The sequence below is a fragment of the Melospiza georgiana genome, chromosome 9 (genome assembly GCF_028018845.1).
Source record: "Melospiza georgiana isolate bMelGeo1 chromosome 9, bMelGeo1.pri, whole genome shotgun sequence".
Taxonomy (NCBI): Eukaryota; Metazoa; Chordata; class Aves; order Passeriformes; family Passerellidae; genus Melospiza; species Melospiza georgiana.
Genome location: NC_080438.1, coordinates 21570003 through 21591544, shown reverse-complemented (window position 1 = coordinate 21591544; position 21542 = coordinate 21570003). Strand labels below are relative to the sequence as shown.

The 21542-nt window shown below is 48.0% G+C and overlaps 1 protein-coding gene across 5 annotated transcripts in view; it reads right to left on the bottom strand.

Annotated features, from left to right (window-relative positions):
• Positions 1-1397: 1397 nt before the first annotated feature.
• The window catches only part of ST3GAL3 (ST3 beta-galactoside alpha-2,3-sialyltransferase 3), a 169386-nt gene continuing 149241 nt past the window's right edge, over positions 1398-21542 (bottom strand). For all 5 annotated transcript variants that reach the window (XM_058030422.1, XM_058030421.1, XM_058030424.1 and 2 more), the window contains 2 exons: positions 13860-14006; positions 1398-3002 (listed from right to left, as the gene is read on the bottom strand). In XM_058030422.1, coding sequence (XP_057886405.1) covers positions 2913-3002; positions 13860-14006 — 237 coding nt within the window. In that variant the 3' untranslated portion in view covers positions 1398-2912. The remainder of the gene's footprint in view (positions 3003-13859; positions 14007-21542) is intronic.

Genomic DNA, 21542 nt, shown 5'->3' with positions numbered 1-21542 from the left:
TGGGGAGGCAGCCAAAAGAACAGCACCCAGCAGCAAAACCCAGTGCTGTGCACTGCTCCTGGAGCCAGAGCATCACCTGGCCACGGGCTGCTCTGTGGTGTCAGTGAGCCAGAGGAGAGTCTTGGTCCCCAAAACGCTCTTCCCTTCTGCATGCAGGTGGTCCTGACCCACCACAGTCACTCTGGACCATGCACTCATCTATTCCACTTGGACTCTTCTGCCTGGAGACCCCTGTCAAGGTGGAGGGAAGGGCTTGGAGTCACCTCCCTGTCTGTAGGGTCAACTTCCCATCAGGACCTGTACACGGCTGTGGTGGAGAGCTGGGATGACAGGGGAGGCTGAGCAGAGGCCACACTGTGTCCTTGGACCTGGAGCCAGTGAGTTGGAAGATAAAAGTGCTCTGGAGCTTTGTAGTGTTCAATAATGCAATTGAATAATCCTCTGTGGGGGTCCCAGCAGAGACACCAAAGGCTCTTCCCTCCTCCTTGCAGATGCAGCAGCCCACTCTGCCACCTCAGCTCACTGCAGCCCATGCATGCAGCCCTAGGGCTCTCATGGCAGCTGGTCAAAGCACCAAGACTGAGAGAATGGGTGTCAACCCTTCCCCAGCCACAGCCTCAGCCAGACCCAGACCAAGCATTCCCCCTGCCAGCATGGCTGGGACTCAACAGAAGATGGTCCCAAGGCCAGGCTGACACCCAGGAACTGCAAAGGGAGGATTGCCTGGTGAGAACCATGGAAATTCAGTCCCATGGAGTCTGCAAGAAAGATAAACAAATTGGGAGATATTTAAAAAGAATATCTGCCACAGCATATGCTCAAAAACCTGCTGCAAACCTCACAGAGCATCCTGAAAGGAGACATGTCCCTGGGGGAACGGGGACTGCCCGGCTGGGAGGCCAGAGCAGTGGGGATGGGACATGGGAAGGGTAAAGGGAAGGAGAGCCTCCCAGCATGCCTTCTGCAGCCCAGGAGCAGCAGGAACTTTGAGCTGCTCCCAGATAACAAGGGAAACAACAGCCACAAGAAGCTGGGCAGAACTTGCCCCTGAGCAAGCTCCTTGGCTACAGGCACAGCAGGCAGGAGAGGCTCCTGAGGGAGGCATCCCACACTGCTCTGCAAGCAGCACTCAGCGCCATGTCCTGGGAGCTGCCTCTGCCTGCAGCCTGCTCTCAAACCATCCTGTACTGTTTGCTGGTCTGCCCCACGCCTGGGTCACTGCCTGCCCCTCCTGCACACCCCCTTGGGGCACTCAGGTCCAAAGCCACAATCCCTGCAGGTGCAGAGCTGGTCTAGGGGAGCCATGCGAGCCCTGCTCTGAGCACGCCTTGCCCATGCCAGGGTCATGCTCCCTTCAGTCCAGAGCAAGGCAGACTGCAATCCTTGGGCTATGTCAGGACCATGAGCCCAACCCACATCCCTCTGGGATCCCCCTCCACTGACCCCAGCACCGGCTGGTTTGTGCCAGTGCCTTGACACCAGGTACTGGGACAGTGCCTGTGGGTGCACTCCAGGCCAGGAGAGCACAGGAGCCACTTTCCACATGGAACTGCTCATTCCCTTGGCAACCTCCCTTCTGCCCACGCTCTTCAGGTGGATGAGACCACCCTGCTGCCCTCGCACTTGGCCACGTTGATCAGTTTATTCCAGCTCCTCTGAAATACGTATACAAATCAAATGTGCAAATAGTGCATCTTGGGACCAAGAGGGCAAAGGAAGGATGTGCTCCTGAGAGCAGGAGGAGCAGCAGTGCTAGAGCAGCACAGGAGGAGCCTGGAAATGGAGTGAGCAGGGGCCGAGCAGAGGGTGAGAGTTCCCATCAGGTTCCATCATCATTGAGGTCACACGTCGCTTAAATAGGGAACATGATTGAGTCTGGAACGTAAAACAAACATCTTCAGCAGTCTGCTCTCAAACTGTAAAGCTTGAGATCTCTGCTCAAGATCTGACCTCCTTCCAAAGAATAAATTACTCCCCTCCCACACAAAACCAAAGTGAGATGCTGTCCAGAAACAGTGACACAAGTCTGCACGGACTCTTCAGGGGCCCTGCACAGCAGGCACAAACCAGGAGGCCTGAAAGCCTTCAGCACAACGGGGCAGGCTCCTCTGCATCATGACAGGCAGGAAGGTGGGGAGGGTCTGCTGTAGGCAGAGAAAGCCACTGGCTCCCTGCTCCACCTCAGGTCAGGGCAGAGGCAGAGCAAATGGCTATGGAAAACACAGCCAAGTCAGTGGCTGCTGTTGCTGCCTCTGTGGAGGATGTCAGGAAAAATGCAGAAAAACAAACCCATGCTCATCTCCATCCAGAAGCTCCAAGTGGAGAATGAGAGGAAGCCATTATTCTCCCTTTGAACCGTAGCAGCACCAATGACACCGAAGTTTTGGATGGACTTGTTTTCCTGGGGAGAGGTCAGAGGCTGGTGACAATGCAGATGGAGCATGAAGAGGCCAGGTTTTTCACAGGGCTGTGCGCAAGCAGACTTTGTCTTGTACCTTGGTATTTCTAGTATGGTTCCAGCAGAGTCTTTTAAAAAATAATACTTTGTACATTCAGGCTTTGCTGCCTTGGGGCAGCATCACCTCCCATTTGGCACTGATCATTGTATTCACAAACCTTTCTTCTCTCTCCTGAGTCTTTCCTGTCTAATTCAGGATGCAGAAGATCTGTCTGCGATGCAGAGTTCAAGAACTGTCCACTCAGCCCCTTGCCCACCTCCTGCCAGCTCTGGGCCTGGAGGTGGGAGATGGAACCCTCGTGCAGACTGGCAATGCAAGAGGGTCTTCCCAGAGCACCTGGGCATCTCTGTGTGTCTTCAGTGAGGTGGGATTCTTGCAGGGGGCTGCCAGTGCCTGCTCCCAGAGCTGCAGCATGTCTTCATCTCCTCCCTTGGATGCAGTGGCTGCAGCCACTCAGATCCCACTGGTTAGGTCAGTGATGACTCGGGCTTTCACCAGCTTTCTCAGGAATTCCTTCTCCCGCTGGATGTTGTGCGTCCAGGACTGGAAGAAAATGAGAGAGACAGGAGGTCAGCAACGACCCTGGCCAAGCATGCTCCTGCCCATGCTGCTCATGGGGGAGCAGCACTGCACTGACAGTGCTCTTTGGGAGGGATGAAAGCAATGTAAAAACAGAAACTGACAAGTGGCACTGGCAATAAGGGTTACAAAGGCTTGTAAAAGGAAAAAAGCATCAGTTCCAGAAAGCAGCAGTGGGAACGATGGTGGCACAGAGAGAGCTGGGAGAGCAGGGTCGAGTGTGTGTTGGAGGCAGAGAGCCAGGATGCCCCAATGTGCTGGAAACAGTTCCACACATGGCATGTCAGCTGGGGGCCCTGGGCTTGGCCCCTGCCATGCAGCAGTGTCACTTGTGCCAGCACAGCCCCTTGCTAGGAAGGCTCAGCCTGAGCTCCTGCCCACAGGCAGGGAGCAGCAGCACTGCCTGCAGGCACAGAGGCCACACTGGGACACCAGCTCACTGCATTCACTTGCATCTGGCTGGGATGGTTGTTGAAACCTGCCTGGAGCACCAGGAGCCTGATACCTCATAGCACAATCTGAGCCTTCCTCCACGCCTTTCAGCCTCATCACACAGTCTGCGAAGCCAAGTTTGTGTTTGCTTTTTGTACAGATGAACTGGGGAAGCAGCCACTTGTAGGAAAACTCAAACCACCTAAAATGCCACCTCAGGCCACGTGCAAGTGCCTTATCTGATGGCAGGAGGAAATCTGCTTTGTGAAAAGTACAAGTGGAGCAGGAATTTAAGTTCAGGAGGTAGATAACAAAACTTTGGGTGACACAATTGCAGTCTCTCACGTTACAGCTAGGTCTGGTTCCAGCACTCACTGCAAAGTTGCTGGCAAGACCTATCAACCTGTGGTTGTTCAGCACCCAGGCTGCTTTATACCCTAGGCATTGCCACTAACTCCTTTTTACAAGCAGTCACACAAAAAGGCCATTCAGCCTCCCACTGGATCCATGGATCTTAGTGATGTCCACATCAGTACTCTCTGATGTTTTGTGGCTAATGTAAGCCCACAAAGGAAGAGGTTCCCCCGTGAGAACACGCTTTCATCCCTCCCAAAGAGCACTGTCAGGGCACTCAGTGCAGTGCTGCTCCCCCATGAGCAGCAGGGGCAGGAGGGATGAGGCATGTCTCCAACACCAGCTCCGGTTACTGATTACCCAGAGGGACTCACTCATCCCACTGACAGACTGAGCTGATCAGACTGAGGAAGCTGCATTCCAGCACCAGCAGTGGGGACAAGAGCCAGAGCAGTTTTCTCAAAACTGACAGGAAAGCAGGCTCCTCAGTCCTGCTGCTCCGACAGGAAAAGGCAACAAAATACACATGAAACCCCAGAAGGTTTCAGGGTGTATACACCTCAAACAGAGCCATGGGTATGCACCTTAAACAGCACACACTGCCAGCAGAAAACACCAGCTCTTTTCTTGTCAATCTGCACCTCGAAGACAGTGATGGAGCAGTTTGGAGCGTTTACTGTCACCTCCACCTTCCTATCCCTGCACATCACCACTGCTGCTGTAACCTGGCAGACGGGCTCTGCCCTCTCTCCTCTGCTGCTCGCATCTAATGCAGCTTCCACTTGTGGAATCAAGCAGGCTGCTTGCTGAGCCCATGGCTGGAGCAATGAACTTTGAGAGTTACAACAGGAACATCCCAGGAGGCTCCAGACCCCTTCTTGTTCTCCAGGGATCAGGCTGGGATTTCCTGTGCTTCGGGTCTGTCTCTGAGTAGTGGATGTTTCCTTCTTCCAGTGAAGAGCAAAGCAGAGGGAGCAGAGTTTCTCTATTTCTCTGTTTCACTGTTATGGCTGTTTATCCCAGGGAGGTGGCAGTGGCTCTGAGGGCTTGGTCACAGTTATTAGATGAAAATTTATCATCAGTTAAAGCCACCTTTCAGGGTTATGCAAATGCAGCAGCCCCAAACCACCTATCCTTTTTATCTTGACAATTCCACAAAGAAGCACAAAACATCATCTGTCGCTTCAAGAAAAGCCAAGTGGAATATTTTAAGCCTAAGCAAATGTTTCAGAGACAAACCCAGGAGGAAGGTAAGCTCCCTGTCTGTAATCAATTACAGTCGAGGAATGCCTCAGCTTCAGACCACATTAGTCTTATCAAGCATGTTGCAATTTAAATACAGGAACACTAAATTAGAGAGTGAGTCAATGAGGAATGCATTCAAGAAAAACAGCAAGTTGTAGAGAAGGAGTTTTCTCAGTTCTGTTACATCCTCTGTATTTCTGTGTGTCAGCAGCACTTCTCCACAAAAACCTGCACAGAAACCAGAGCAGAGCAAGAAGTGCTACTTCACTGGCAACAGTCAGTTTCCAGTCTCCACCAGTGCTAATTTATCTTTGTCTTTAACCTTCACTGCCTTGTTTCTGGAGCTGCTTAATTTTCATCAGTCTGCTTGAAACCGCTTGGGGTTCGCACGTACTGAAACAAAAGGGGAGGCTGGGCACCCTCATCTTCTTGTCTTCAGAGGATTTACTCACAGCTCCCTTATGCCCAGTCATTCTTACATCAACTTTAAATTTCTAACAGCTGTTTTTGCTCCGGCTTACTCTTACTACACTCACAGAAAGAGAAACTGTATCTCTTTCTAGTCTTCATTATACCAAGTTAAACAAGCAACGCCTTTCTTCTACCAAAACAAGCTGTTCATTTACACCATGAAAACTGGGAAATCTCACAGAATTATAGTAGCTCCCTCTGCCCCTATTTACTCCAGATTTACTTCTCATGAGCTAGGAAAAAAGGCTCACCAGTGCCTCATGCAGAGGCAATTCCCTCATTTCACTCAACAAGAAGTCCTCTGCTCTAGTCTTTCCAGAGCTGCGTTTGTCTTTTTTTTTTCCCAGTAACAGTCTGGCAGCCTGAATTATTCAGTGATTTATTTGTACCTATGTAAGCACTTTCCTCCTCTGCCATTGCCAAATAATGCTATCCCAGATTAGAGTCAGAATGTTTGTTATTGCCCCAAATAGCATGACCTTCCATTCATAATCTTAGCTTTCATGCCACCCAATTCACTCCTGTTCTCAAGGTGCTCATGGCCCTCCTGGATGGTATTTTGATCCTCCCTTGTATTGACCACACCTGGTTTTGTCTCATCACAAATTCCACTTGCACACCATTGCCTTCTGTGCCAAAAATCATTAAAGCAAACACTAAACATGAACCTCCTGCAGAGGAACTCCCAGCTGTCCATTCAGTGCTGCTTTTTGTGCTCTCTCTTAGAGAGACTATTCATGTACAGGTGTTGCACCAAGCCCTGGCTTCTGAAGCTGAACTAATGATAACATCTCACAGGATTGCACACTTACCTGAACTTCTGACAGGCGGGACCGCTACACTTCCTCTGTCCCAAGAATGAATTTCTTTTTAATCAAATAAAGATATTAAATTCGTTTTTGTAACCTGCCTTTGGTAAATCCATGTTGTGTTTGCTTTCAGGATTTAAATATTCTTTGATTTAAACTTTGCTCTGAAGTTCTGAATAATACCTCTGAGGTTGGTTTAAGAGTTCTGAATTGGACAGGATTATTTTCCTTGACTTGCTCCCATACCAGTCTCCCCCTCCCAAAAAGAAAAAAAAAAAGAAGGCAAAAAGAGGTATTATATCCACTACAAGCTAATCCTGTGGAACTTGATAGATTTATTGTGAACCTTTTCCTCTGCACTTGCAGCTTAATTGGCTCAAAGTGGAACTGAGATCTCTTGGGCTCTCACACCTTCTGCATTAGCTTCAACAGCTTTTGCCTTTCAGTGCTGACCCAGTAATTTTTGTTTTCTGTGAACTTCTCACCGTAAGCGACCCTTTCCCTCACATTCATCATATCATCCTGATGGAGGTAATATATATATATATATTCATGTGGTTTCTACTTTAATACTTATGCTTCCTTTACCTCCTTGGATGTCAGTCCTGATAATTCTTTCCTTGCTTCCTTATTAATTGTTAGTGACACTGTTCAGTATTTGCTAATTTTCCTTTGCAACATCTAATTGAACTTGACTTTTGCCAGTTTCTACTTTATCTCTGTCCCTTCCAGCCATCAGGAGTGAAGTCTTCTGATGTTCTTCCTCACTCCTCTATTACTTCTAACACCACTTTGAAGCAGTTATTTATGAAATTATATTTACAGCCTTTTCCTGCCAGTTTTCCCCCTGCTGCAAATATGAATCACAGATAATTATTGTACTGTCACAAACAAGACTTCAAGTCTACAAGAAGTCCATGAACTCTTCAGTGAATGTGCTTTTAGCAGCCCATTCTCCAAGGCTAGGCCTAAATGCAGAGAGGTCAGAGTCTGCAAGCATGCCCCAATTCCACTGAGCACCCCTCCACCACTGCTGAGTCTATATACAGCCCTGCCTATCAAGCTCCCTCCTTTTGGGAGCAAAATCTGAATTATATCATCCCTTCTGTTGACTTTCCATTTAATGTAACCATGAAGGCACTTGATGAAAGACTATTCCCTAAAATGTCCCTCTGCAAGGTCTTCATACATGCCCAAAGCAGCTGTGAAAGGCCCACAGCTCTTCTCATGCCCTCCCAGCTGGTGAGAAGAGCTGTGCCAGCCACTGTGTCTGGGAATACCTGGAGTCTCCTTTTGACAATCCCACTGTACATCCCTGACAGTGCCATTTCTGGGGGCACCCAGCACCCCACAGACAGCTGTGTTCAGTGCTGGGGTCAGCAGCTGGGCTCTAACCCACCTCTGTAGCTCTTTTATTGCCTTCTCCTACACAGAACTGTCCAAACCCCAATTCTGCTTCTGCCCATTCTACAGCTGTACTTTCCTTGCTGTTCTTGGTGCACAGTGATATCCTGAGTGTCACAGTACTTCTGTCCTTCTGAACAAGGCAATACCTGTCCTCTGGTCAGGGCTGCTATTCCAGCAATCTTTTCCAGATTTCTGTTACACAGACACACAGTCCTTATGCACAGGAACAGCATGTGAGGCCTTTGCTCAGCCCCAACGCTGTCAAACAGGTGGCTTTTAAACAAAGACAAAAATGTATAAACTTCATCAGTCATCACTGCCGGCCCCAAGAAAAAGCACTGCCCTTTCAGAGGTGCCCCTGCCCCAGCCCCTAACCTCCCCCTCAAAAGCTGACCTCCATTTCAGTCTGCACCACTCCTTGTACTGCAATCACAATTCATCAGCCAGGCTCCAATAGTCATGTTTTCAGTCTATAAATCACCACGCCAGACATCTGCCTGGCTTTCAAAGGAGTTTTGTTCTTCTCGTTGGCTACCACAAACTTTAGGGTACTTGGAAGCCTGAAGCAGCCCTACCACCCCCTCCCAAGCAACTTGTGTTGATTTAAAATGCAAAAGGCGGCTTCCCAGAGAGAGCCCAGATGATGATAAAGCACCATTGTCTGTGCCTTTATGGTTCAAGACTCCAAACTCGATGTTTGCGGATTATTCTGAGAGGTAGCTGCTGTCGGGGAGAGACAGAGACAAAGCTGTGTGTCACTGCGCACTGCAGGCCACCTCCCCTGGCCCTTGTGACAGCCTTACACAGCTTGAATGAGAAGTGTTACAAGATGGTGTCCTCAGCATCCCACAAAGACCTGCCGGGGAAGGGGCAGTGATCAGAAGGGAGCCATCAAAGGCGGCCCCGCCAGCTCCCCCTCAGGTCAGGCACCGAGTCACTGAGGGGCTGGGCACAGCTGTATCAAAGGAGCTGACACCTCCAGCAGCAGTGCTGGTGCCTGACCTGCTTCTCCAGCAAAAAGAGACCCGCCAGCAGCTCCACTGTGGGACACAAACACTGCAGGCAGCTCTGCATGAGCAAGGCTGGCTTTGAACCATGAATTGCCCTTTTTGCCACTCCTAAGTGCATGAGGCAGTCTGCAGCTGAGAAGACAGCCCAGGATGTTCCCTGTGTGGCACCTGAGGTAACTCCTTGCTCACATCCTTGCTCCTGCAAGAAATGACCAGGGATGGAAGCTCACCTCTGGATCATGAGGCTTGGGAAGACTGTGCTGGGGCAGAGCACATGGAGGAGGGATGCTGGGAGCCTGCCTTGTGCTTCGTTCCCATGATTTAGCACAGCCCCCTGCTCTCAGTTTCATAAGCTGCTTATGGATCTGTTTTTACTATTCTAAACAGTCACTTTCCCATCCTTAAATAATTTCTATTTCAAAATTATTCTTTTTCCTCACCACCATTTCCACGTTTCCCTCGCTATGTTCCCAGTGGGTCTGACACTTCTACATTAATAGAAGACAGTGACCTGTGATAAAAATACATTTTTATGGAGTGCTTGGACAGGAAGAATTACAGGACCTGAGCAAGACATATAAATCCATAAAGTATATGAAAATCCAACTCCAATAGATTCATTGCCATGAAAACAGAAAGAAGTGAGCAGACACCTTGGCAAAGACTCAATTTTTTGTACAGCATTCATGGAAGCAGGCAAGGGACAAAAGCTGTTGCAAAGTTATTTGGAATAGGGAAAATAGTAACTGAACAGAGGTGACACATTTGGCCATTCTGTATTTCGCAAGCTAAAACAAAGAGATGGGATAGGAGTTGAAAAATCACCTGTGAGAGTTTATATAACAGCACTGGGTCTGTTGGGCAGTGGAGTCCCAGTAACAGATCAGAGAACAAAGTTTGTCCTGACACCACCCAGAAATCTCCTGCTGAAGTGCAGGCCAGGAGTCTGCACCCCAGCTGTGCAGGGAGCAGTGCAGAGACACAAGAACTGGCCTTGAGGCACAGCTTCAATTGCATTGATCTTCCAGCTCACACCTGAAACTGAAAGCACCACCCAGTCTGCTTCCAGCTCTCCAGGGCACACTGAGCAACAGAAAAGGGTCTCCTCCACCAGCTCTGCCTGGACATACCCTGGCCAGAGTACACTGAGCTACCCAGGAGAGAGGGTAAAGAAGGTATCCAGTACCAAATTAGAGAAATTTACTCTGACAAGCATTCCCAAGCACAGGAAAATCCACACATGTTTGCAGCCATACTACAGAACAGGGTCCCAAGACCATACACTTCTCCTTGACAATTAACAGTGATCAAGTTCCAGTGCATCTCCCTCCATGCAGATCCTCTTCTTCTGGGGCAGGAAATGCCTGTCCAGCCCTCAGGAGCTGGAGATCCTAGAAGACTCAGTGCAAGCAGCTGGTTTCTGTGGTAGCAATAGCAGCACAATCTTGGACCTTGAGAGCTTTTACTCCTGTGGGGAATGCACAGGCTGGGCTAAACTATGGACTGGGTAGGCCTGTTTCTCCTTTTGGAAATGCAGCTGCCAGTGCCACAGAGCAACAGGAAAAATCAGATTCATTTCCACAGAGATTTTATCACCTCAGTCTTGGCATGGGAGAGGCATCTCCACCCAGCCGTGAGCAAGTGAGTGCATTTTGCTGGCTTTTTTTATATAATCAGAACAAATTCCTTGGAGATGACTCACAGGGTTTCAAGGGTGTCCAGAGAGATGTCAAGCAGCCTCAAGTGTAAATCAGTGACACACCTTGCTGAGAGGACTCCTGCTCACCAGCAAGCCCATTTGCCCTGCAGATACCAGGAGAGGGATGGGGCTAGAGGGATATTACCCAACAGGCTCCCACAGTCCACACACACATGTGTGGCATCTCCAGGCCCAGGACACTGCTGGTGTTTACATTTCCTCTGTAAAGACAGTGATGTTTTCAGGGTGGAGCTGGAGCGCTTCCCTGCAGCTGCTCTCTAGGCTTAAACACTGAACATTTTCAGACATTCAGGCTGGAGGAGCTTGGCAGTCACTGAAGAGATTTGAACTTCAGAAATAGAGGTTCTGCCCCACCAAAGCCTGGTCAAACTGCTGGGGTTCCTGCCTGGGATGTTCATTGTGGTGGATCAGCTGTATCCCATTGCAGTTGTTTCAGTGCTGTGATGATGGTCTGTTAAGCAAACCTGTTCATTCCCCTGCCCAGGAATGAACACTCCAGCCTCCATGGGTCTGCAGGCCAGAGGACAAAGATGATACTTGCATAATTTCAAGGTATAGCCTGCTTCAGTGGCTCCTTTAGAGGCTGAAATGTAGAGGAGGACCAGGAAGAACCAGGCCTGGACACAATCCCAGAGGTCCAAAGAAACACTGAGAAAAATCCTGTGGATGCTCTTGGACCTCTGGGTGTCAGAGCAGATGGAACAGACAAATCCTTGGTGGATCTTGGCTCTGGGTCAGTATTCTTTCACCAATACCAAGGGCAAGGTTTGACACAGGGTGCCAGTGCAGGCCAGCCTCCCCATCTGCAAGCTGCATGCAGGTCCATGCAGCAATGTCAAATCCCTTCCATCAAGCAAGTGCTTCCAGTCTGGAGTGGGGCAAATCTCTATTTCTGCATTCTTTGAAGGCAACTACAGAAGACACAAGCCAGCTATTATGCCCTTCACCTTTCAACTTCACCCTCAGATGACTAACAATTACCAGCTACCATTAATATTAAATAGGAGAGAAAGAAATGTGATCCTCTCTTTGCTCTTCACATTCCACAATATCACAAACAATTTGTCATATTGGGAGGGGCAGAGGCAGGAGGAGCATGAATTATTGATACTTGGGAACAGATGGCTTTTCTTGTAGCAGGGTAGTGAAATGTAAGAGGAGCCTGTGGGTGAGGATGTGAGGATTGGATGGGCAGACACAGATCAGGTAACCAGCCTTCAGGTGGAACAGGAACCTTCCTCCTAGAACCAGCTCCACTGGGCTGCAGAGCTCCCAACAACAGCCCCAGCTGCAGAAACAAATCCACTGACATCTGAATTGCTGAGGCCTCACCAGAACCTTTCAACGCTCCCTCACCTCTGTACAGGACACGATGACTGATGGCTTCCAGACAGCAGAGCCCTGGTAAATCAGCACCAACTGCTCTATCTAGGAGACTTCTCTGGTTGCATTTCATGTGTTCATCCTCATCTAACTAATCCTGAGACCCAATACAATGTCCAAGAATGACCTCCTCCAGCCTTCCAGCAGCCTTGGATCCCATTTGGGGTGCTGGCCTCCAAATTCAGAGATCCAAGTGACATGGACCTGCAACTTCAACCAGAAACTCCGTTATCCAGCTCTATGCCAAATTTTCCCATTGATTTGTCCAAGGATGAAATAAAAGAAGACTTCGTTCTTGTTAGTTCCAGTGGTGTCCTCATGTCCAAAATCTGACCGTGGGACTGACATCCTTATGAAACAGGAGGAACAACTGGGCAAAAGTGATTCTCCACCAAAGGCAGCTGATTCACCAGACTGAGAAGAGTGGCACCAAAAGCTTTTCCTGAAACTTTCTTGAAGAGTCTCTGTATTCCCTGCTGAATTTAGGCATCTGTAGCCATTTTTACTCTGGCCTAGCCATTTCTTTGCTGGAAGATAAGGGATCACCTGTACTGTCTCACACCTGGGCCTGGGGAGCCCGGGGTCCTGTCTCTGGCAATGGTTATAAGCAGATAGTGATACCTCCTCTACTACTGCAAAAGTTATATTCCTTAGCTATTTTCCATTCAGGGATTTCATAAGCCAGACATCACCTCAATTCAATTTACTTCTTTGGACATACCCCTTAAATCCTCAAATAGGCACTCATTTCCCCAGCAAGGACTAATTAAATCCATGGTTACCCCACTGAGCTAAGCAGACTCTCTTGCCACCTCCACAGGCCCAGAAGGTACCTCAGGACCACAATGTCAAATCCCTTGGTGTATTGAGGACCTCCCCACAGCCTTTTCCTAAACTCTGTTCCCTTAGCCTCTGCTGAGAGCTTCATGCTTCAAAGTCTCATTACTCTGATAATTAGACGCACTCTTCTCATTTCTCAAGCTGACTAATCATTGATTTATAATTCCTCTCACTCTGCCTAGGGTCATGCAGCCTGTGAGAGTACTAAGACACGTACAGTCTTGTGATTTGGAAAAACACAACTTCCCAGCTTCCCTCCTGGTCTGAATCAGTGGTAAAGTCCTTGGGGTGAACAAATGCCAGGTGCCAGGAGACAGCTACTGTCCATGAACAATACAACTTTCCACAGTGTGGAGTAGGATAGAATGAGTTTCCCTGCCCAGTGAAGAGGGAGAAGCAATCTTAGGAAGCCCTGGGTCACATCTGTGCTGGGAAAGAAGGAGCTCCCCATAAAAGTAGCAAACCTTCCCACTACAGAAATTTTGACCAGTGTCCAAGTTTGCTCTAGTTTGGTACAGGAAATGGACAGACCTGAAGGTATCTATACTGCTGCATTATACCGATAGGAGAACTTTTGTTCCTCCAAAAATGCCGTTTGTCTCACTGTGGTAGTAGCAGAAAATGTGTTTAACTTGGACCTGTCTTTGCAGAGCAGTCTCCACAGAGCCAGTGGTGCTCAGAGCAGTGAGGTGCTGCTGAAGAGCCAGCTGAGAGCTCAGGTACACAGGCTGATCTCACCTTCCCCATGCTTCCCAGGGCCTGAGGAGGGGATCAGCTCACAAAGGAAGCCTACGGGTTAGAGAGCAATCCAATGGATCAAAAAGCAGGAGAGGGTGCATCATTTCAACCCCAGAGCAGAACTGCTCCCTTTCACACTCTTTGGGTAAACATTTATGTGAATCCTTTCCCTGCCACTCAAAGAAGAAATTACATTATATACACATTCCAGAGAACTTTTCCCAGCAGTAGTAAGCATTTTTAACACACACTGAGCTTGGGAGAATGTCTAGAATTTTACAAGCAGATGCATGAGCGGAGCTGAGTTTTGATCCACACAGCACATAAGTTAACATCACCATTCCAGTCAGGCTCTGGAGTCGGGGTGGCCAGTGGGCCTGGGAGGAGGATGTGCTTGGCAGGAGCTGCCTACCTCTTTGATGGCAGACATCTTGATGTTCTCATAGTAGTGCAGCGGTGCGTTGGGTGAGCTCATGTCGTAGCCAAAGCCAGCCACCGCCACCTCGTCGCAGTTGTGCAGCGCCATGGTTATTGCTACGCTTCCCAGGGTGGGGATGTTCTGGGAGGAGAGAAAGCAGCAATGGAAGGCATTAGCAGGCTGTCATCCTTATCATCAAACCTTTCCTCTTATTGTCTCTGCTCATGGGGGCACTGCTGCTGCTAAGCAGAAAATCAGGAACGTGGTATTTGGCTGTATTCAACCTGCCAGCTTGCAGGGTTGATGATAGCCTCCCAACTTGTAAAGAAATTAATGCAAATGGTCAGACTTCCCTTCCACAGCTTTGCTGTCCTGAGAACAGGGCAGCAGATGAGCTGGAGGATGAATCAGAGTGGATACATTAGCTCTCTGAAATTAAAACAGATGTAGACAGTGGATTACAATGTTAATGCACATTACTGGCTTCCAGCTAGGTTAAGGAAGAATACTTATCCCAAACAGGTCACCATACAGGAGCAAAACTGAGGAACAGCACAAACACCTTATTTTACTGATGGCAAATGCAGTTTAAGGCTGTTAAACAGCTCTGGAAGAAGGAGAGGAGATCAGGCAGTGTGTTTCCAAGACTCCTTCCTTTTCTCAGAGGCACCATGACAGTGCAGGGGCACTCTGGCCTGTGCCATTCCCTCCAAACCACACACTGGGAAAACAAGGAGCAGTGGGAAGCCAGTCAGAGATGGGTGGTAGCATCCAGGGCACACCACAACTGTCCTTTCCCATCTGCTGACCTGCAATTTGCACTGATGTCCAGCCTTAGCCCTTCCCATTTCACTGGGCTCTGGCCCTGTGACAGCAGTGCTGCACAGCTCCTGTGTGTTCTGCTGGGACAGCAAAGTGTTCCCAGTGTAAAATCCTAGCTCACTGACTTTTCTAGCTCCCTTTTAGCCAGATAGATAAATCCAGAGGCAAGTTTGCCCCAGGGCCTAGGGAGAGGCTGAGAAATCCACCCACATCTTCATTTGTTGAGTATCCAAGACTGGCCGTATTGGAAATATCACAAATTCAGAGGACATGCTCAGACAGTCACCAAGGGTGACAGCTCTTAGCTGAGATGTAGAAACCAACTGGCACTCTTATATTTTTCATTTACAACGGTTTTGTAAATGAAATTTACAAAATAAATTGCTCACCCTGAACTGGTGAGCAATGCTATTGCATGTTCAAAAAGGTTGGGAACAATGTTTTGAGTTTCTGCTTCTCATTCAAAGGAACTGGCTTTTGCTGGCACATGATCGTGCTCACTTCTGGTTGCCTGACCAGCCTGAAGGAAAATGTTTTCCAAGCAAAGAATGCCACCCATATCCCAGCTGAGATGTGCAGAGCTGGGAGCACAGCTCGTGTGCTTTGTAGAACTCCACTACAGTGCACTGGAATGACTCTAATCTGAAAACAAACAGGCAAAAACTGCTTATGGCTAAATCAATGAGACATTAAGTTCAAACATTGCAGCACAACAGTAACAGAGCACACCTGAAATGACAAGATCTTCCTGGATCCTGGTGTTCCAGCTCTAGATATCAGGAAAAGCAGCAGAGCAATTTTGTTCTCACTGCTTAATTTCAATTGATACTCACAGAAACGATAATGGTTTTATTCTAGTTACTTTAGTTAACTGTTAATTCACTGGGAACCAAAAAATATCAAGTAGGGGTTTCAAAAAAATGGAAAACGTTTATTAGGCAAGGATAAGAACATTGCCCCAAATTTCAAAATATCCAAGAACATCCTGTCTTTCCAGACACGACAGTTTAATTCTGATTTCTCAGCTTTATGTTTTGCATAGAAGATGACATTTGTATGTCACTGGGATTGCATCAGCTGGTAAGTGGACGTGCCACAAAACCCTTTCCCTCATCAGAGCTGTAGTTACAGTGTCCAAAACACAGTGAGTGAATGGTTACATCCCTGGGACTGTGTCGTCATTGGGAGCACCGTGGTGCTAACACCACCCACACTCGCACTGGGCCCATTCCCACGGTACTGCTCAAGGGAGACACGGGGGCTTTGCCTGGAGGGAATTTCACTGGCCAATTTAACATTTAAGAGCTAACTTTCTAATGTGAGTCTTGCAAACCACAGAGAATTAATCACATTACCCAACCTTATGGGAGGACTGCCAAACTTTCTTTCAGGCATACTCTGTCTGGAGAATAACAGTAGACAGAAATTGAAAGTGAACTTTCGTTTGGTCACCAAATATCTGTCTGACTTTACTCTTTCTACAATACATCCAATGATATTTATGGAAAAATACAAGGTAATTCTTCAGTAGTTCCTGACATGCCACTATCTTAGTACCACCTGCTCTGCTCTCAAAAATGATTAAAATACCAGAGACTACCCACCTTCTTAACCTCTTGTAGTAGATGTATCTGATTTGGCCTCTATAACTACCAGAAATTCACAGGATGTCCTTAGCAAATTGTTTTGCATTACCCTAAAAATCACATCTGGGAATTGATGATCTGATGACAGTTTCTTAATTATGCCTAACTGATGTTGGCATCCTCCAACACTGCAGTAGCTGCAGTTTAATATGTGTCCCCCTTGAAGGCAGCATTCTGCATCCTTCAGCGGTGAGATGCAGCCTCAATCTCACTGCTGCAGTCAGAATCATATGGGCTAGGCTGGTGCCTCTTGAAAATACTGTCAAAATGATCACCCCTGCTATTCACTGAGGGCAGCAACTATTAGGGCAGCACAGGGGTGCTTGCAGAACCCACCCACAGTAAATGTGTGGATAACAGCACCTGCCTAAGAGAAGAGCATGGTGCAAAGTGTGTGTGCACTCACCCGTGCCCAGATCACATACACATAACTGGGCACTTGCTCCAAAGTGCTTATCTTTAAAAAAGAAGCAACCATCAGAGGGATTGAACAGTAACTGAGGAATTAGACAGTCTTGAAGAAAATGGAGCTGCCTTGAACAAAATGATAAAAAAGTACATTTGTTGATTAATTGCCATTACTTTAGTGTCAGTACTTTAGTCTTGATTCGGTTTAAGTTACAGAAACTGAGCCCTGTTCTCCTGTGGTAGCCTGCTGAGATTCTGCTACTCCTGCTGCCTGTTGAAAATTAAGCACTGCCTCATGCCCAGCTTGTGGCATGGGAAAGACAACACCCTGCAGGATCTAGGGACATTTCCCAGGCTGTGCTGCAGAGAATGCAGCAGAGCAGCACTCTCAGGTCCAAGGGAAAGGGCTCTCCCCTCCTTTCCTCTTAGCAAAGAAGTGCCAAATAAAAGGAGACACATTATTAGAGAGGAAGTGGCTATAACTACTCCCTGGCTGCATCTACAGAGCTTCCAAGCTCTCCTGATTGTACATTTAAATTCATTAGCTGCTAACCTCTAATCTGGACCTAATGGACCATATACAACCTACGGGGCAAGCTGGGAGACAAGTGACTCCAAAAGAAGTTAAGCATCATGGTCATGGCTGTGCCAAATCTGGCTTGCAATGCCCTGCACAATGTGTCAGTGCTATCTCACCACACACACCCTTGTGCCGTGCCCCAAAGACATACCAAAGCAACCACCACACCTCCTCTGCTGAGTTATGAAAATAAAACTCTCTCAAACAACTGAGCAGGACTCTCATTATTTGAGGCTTTTGCTAAGACAAAACCCCCCAAATTGTACCATCTTGTCTCAGAATAATAATCTAGTGTGAGACCTGTTCAAAGCCTGTGTTCTTGCTCATGGCCCTCTGTGTGCTTGGGTGTTCCTGTGTCACCAAGCAGTGCTGCTTTAACCAAATGGTTGGAGAGCTACAGCCCCACAGCAGCCAGTGGTGAGGCAGGAGCCCCTTGGGATGCCCCCCAGCTGCACAGTGTTAGTGCAGGTTAGACCTGGAAAGGTTCAACATGACCACTGCTGCAGATGTGGCCATGATGAGTCTCTGACCTGAAGTGGTGCCCAGCAAGCAGTGTGAGCTGGGAATGGCAAAGCCCAGAAATCACTGGCAGCCTTCTCTCCTTCACAATTCTCTGCCTCAAGTCTTGATCTTGGCCTTGCAAGCTGTGTGCCATTGGTTTCTGGGGACCAGAAATGCTTTTAGCAGTACAAACATGGGATAGGTTCTCCTGACTGCTCCTACACTGTTCTCTGCTGCAAGCAGGAGGAAAAAGGCTTCACCTCAAGACATGGATGTTACATCTTCCATTCTGCCCCCTGAAGAGGCTTTAAAGACTGACTTCTACTCACAGAAGGAAAGAAGTCAGTCAGCAGAAATGAACTCTGGAACTCCTCTGGACTCTGTTGAGGCTGACCATTACCTCGTGGGCTTGTGCTGAAGATCCAGTGCTGGTGACTGAACTAGGGCTGGAACTGCTCTTTGCTTGGTGCATGTGAAAAGCTCTTGCTGCTTTTCATTCCATGCCTGGGTCATTGCTGTGTCACTGCCTGCTGGACTGGAAGGAAATGACTGCTGTAAATCTGTTTTTAGAAATATTTGACTCCCTTAATATGTTAAATGAATTCCAGTTATTTATGGGATTTTACTTAGTTCAGGGTAAGACCTATTGGATTGTTTAGACTATTCCAATTGTTACCTTTTTCAATGAAAGGGTAAGTGTTACTGAAGAATAAACTCCCTACAAACAATAATACACCTGGATACTTAAATTGGTTTGACTACTATACTAAATGATTTGAGGAAAAAATCCAAAAATTTGCTTACCTGGGAAAAATTCTCACCTTAGTTTTATCAGTTACAAACTGATCACCTAATAGCATTGAAGTTTTCAAAACAAAAGAAATCCAGAACAAAACTACAATAGTCATCTCAACATACATGAACTATCCCTTTTGTTTCTTTGTTTGCATCAGAGCAAACCCAAACCTACCCTTTGTTTCCTTTAGCTGAAAAGTGTGGAAAATATGGCATAGAAAGCATTTTAGTGCCATTTATTGTGAGCAGGCAAGTGCCTGCATTCTGTGGAGTGGTGTCTGTCACAGGAGCTTACAATGCACACTGCTGCTCCCAGAGCTACCTCAGAAAGCCCTGAAACAGCTGCAATAGTGGGCTTCAAAAAACACAGCAGAGCATCTCAGTGCCCTTCCTGCAGCTCCCCTGGCTGGGAGTGGGGCAGAGCCTGCAGGGATGGGTGAGCACAGCTGAGCACAGGGCAGGGCCAGCAGCTGGTGGCTGCAGACAGGACAGCCCAGCAGGCTCCCTTCTGCCACTTCCCTGCTCAGTTCCTCAACACCCAAGCCCTGTCCCAGTATTTTTGACCACATCTAACCTGATGCACAAGCTCTGATTCACCATTTGCCATAGAGCAGATTCCTGTGCAGCGCAGGGAGTATTTCTAAAGGATGTAAGGACTTAACAGAATGCAACCAAAGGCATGACTTTACTACACTCTACCTGCTCTGTGATAAGCACATACATACCCCATGCTAAGTGGGAGTTCATGGCCTACTCTTCACTGAGAAGCAAACTCCCTTCAGCTCCTTGGCATCTCTCATGAGCAGAAGCAGATGGCTGGCTTGTACCAAGAAGAAGCTGCTATGAGCATTTACCTGCTCCCCAGCACCAGTTTGTGTGAGCATCCCTCCCCCAGCAGCTTATGGACTGGTCCCACTGCAGTGGCAATGGGAGGAACAGCCCAGCCCACAGAGCAGATGAGGTGCCTTGCAAACCCAAAGCTTTACAGCGACACTAAGTCCCTACATTTAACTGACTGCAGCTGCAGTGGCCCTCACCTGTCCCTCTACCTGCCTTAGAAGATGCCAGCAGGGTGCAAAAAAGGGAGAGCCGCATAACTGGAAAGGATTAAGTGGAAGGCTGTTCTGCTCCTCCACCTCTGTTCTACCCCACAACGACCCGGCAGGTTCCAAGACACAGCCTTCAGAAAGCCACAGTCCAGTAAGAACAGCCCAGGAGATGAAGTTTGCTGGCACCTGGGCAACTCATGAGAGAAAAGGTCATGATGATGAGACAAGGGAGCTGAAAAGTGCCTAAGGAGCAAAGGATTCCTGCTGGCACCTCCAGAAAGGCTACCTGCCCACAGGAAAAACCATCTAAGAGCCTGCCCACAGGAAAAACCATCTAAGAGCTATGAGAAGCTGTGGCCAAGACGTGCTAACACTGCAGCACCAGAGGTTAATCCCTGAGATGTCAGCACTCTGCAGAGGTGCTAATCCATGGCTGGGTGCCTGAATCAGCCTGGCAGCACCTCCTGCACATGGCTCCTCCTTCACCAGCTTAGTGCTGAGGCTGGGTGAAGTCCAAAGAAGGATGCTTTATTTTTTTAGTTTATAGATCCAACCATTTCCAATACATGAACAAACAAAAGGCTTACAGAGTTGAGTTAAATCATAAACTGATCCATGGATGCACAGCACCAGCACAGAGAGAGAAACAAACATTGCAGTCTGCCCTGGGGTCCTCAGATTTCTGATAATTTGTGTCACCTGAAGTGTTCTCCCTTCTGCCTCACACCAGGCTCAGGGCTCCCAGGAGCCAGAAGGACACTGCTCCCATGGCTCTGAGGGCTGCTGGCTGGACAGGACAATTCACTACACAGCCAAAGGCCCCACAGCAGTGACACCTCTGAGCTGATGCTCATGCCTGTCCCCCAGTAAACTGCCTGCAGTGTAAGGGGTGCTGCTGCAAGCTTGAACCTACAGCTGCAATACCAGTGATGTCTGGTTTCAAGCCCCAAAGATCTGCATAAAGAGAACTTCCATCTGAACAAAAATCACATTTGGCTAGTGAGAAAGCCAACCCCACACCCATGCATTAACAGAATTATTTAATCAAAGAGAAGGTCTTTACTAAATATTTATTTTTTGTGCTTAACAATTTTCAGGCATTAACAATTATTTTCCCCTAGATATTGCAAGGAGCCCAAAGTTTGTTCTTTATGATCAGCTTATCCCATGAAAGAGAAGTCCACATACAGTATGGAAGAGCTCTTCTACTCGTAAGACTTCAGTAGGATTGAAGACAACTTCTAAAAAGCTTTACCAGTCCCAGAGAGAAGTCACTATTCATTGTGGGTGTGAGTTTTGTTCCTTGCTGAGGCTTTTGGCTACCACTGCCATGAGGGCAATCAAAATGCACATCTGAGTTGTACCCCATTACTATATTCCAGGATCATCTGGCCCAAATTATATTATCAAAGCAGAGGATGTTACTACATTCACTCTTTATTGAATCCTGGGAAAAACGCTTTGAGATCAGCCCCAAACTATTTTACTAGCTCTGCTCAACCTTGCTGGAAAAGCCCCCAAATTACAAAGTTAATTGGCAGCACATTGTTACCATATGTGGTGTGCAAGAGAAGCACTGAAGTTTATTTAGGCAACAGAACCAAAGGAAAGTGGAATATTACTGCTCTTTATGAGGATTTTGTGTTGGCCTTGATTACGAAGGCATCCCCAGCCTTGATCCTGCAGTGTGCAGCCTGCCCAGCAGAATTCACTAAAGTGTGAAGCTCCAGCAGTTCCATGACAGCTGTCCATAGCTGATGTTTGCAGCAAAATTGTAGCCACAGGCCAGAAAATCTCTGTTTTTAAGCTCTGGCAGCATCCCTGTACCAGGGTCCTTGCACAGACCGCCCAGGCTACACTGACATCTCAGCCCCAC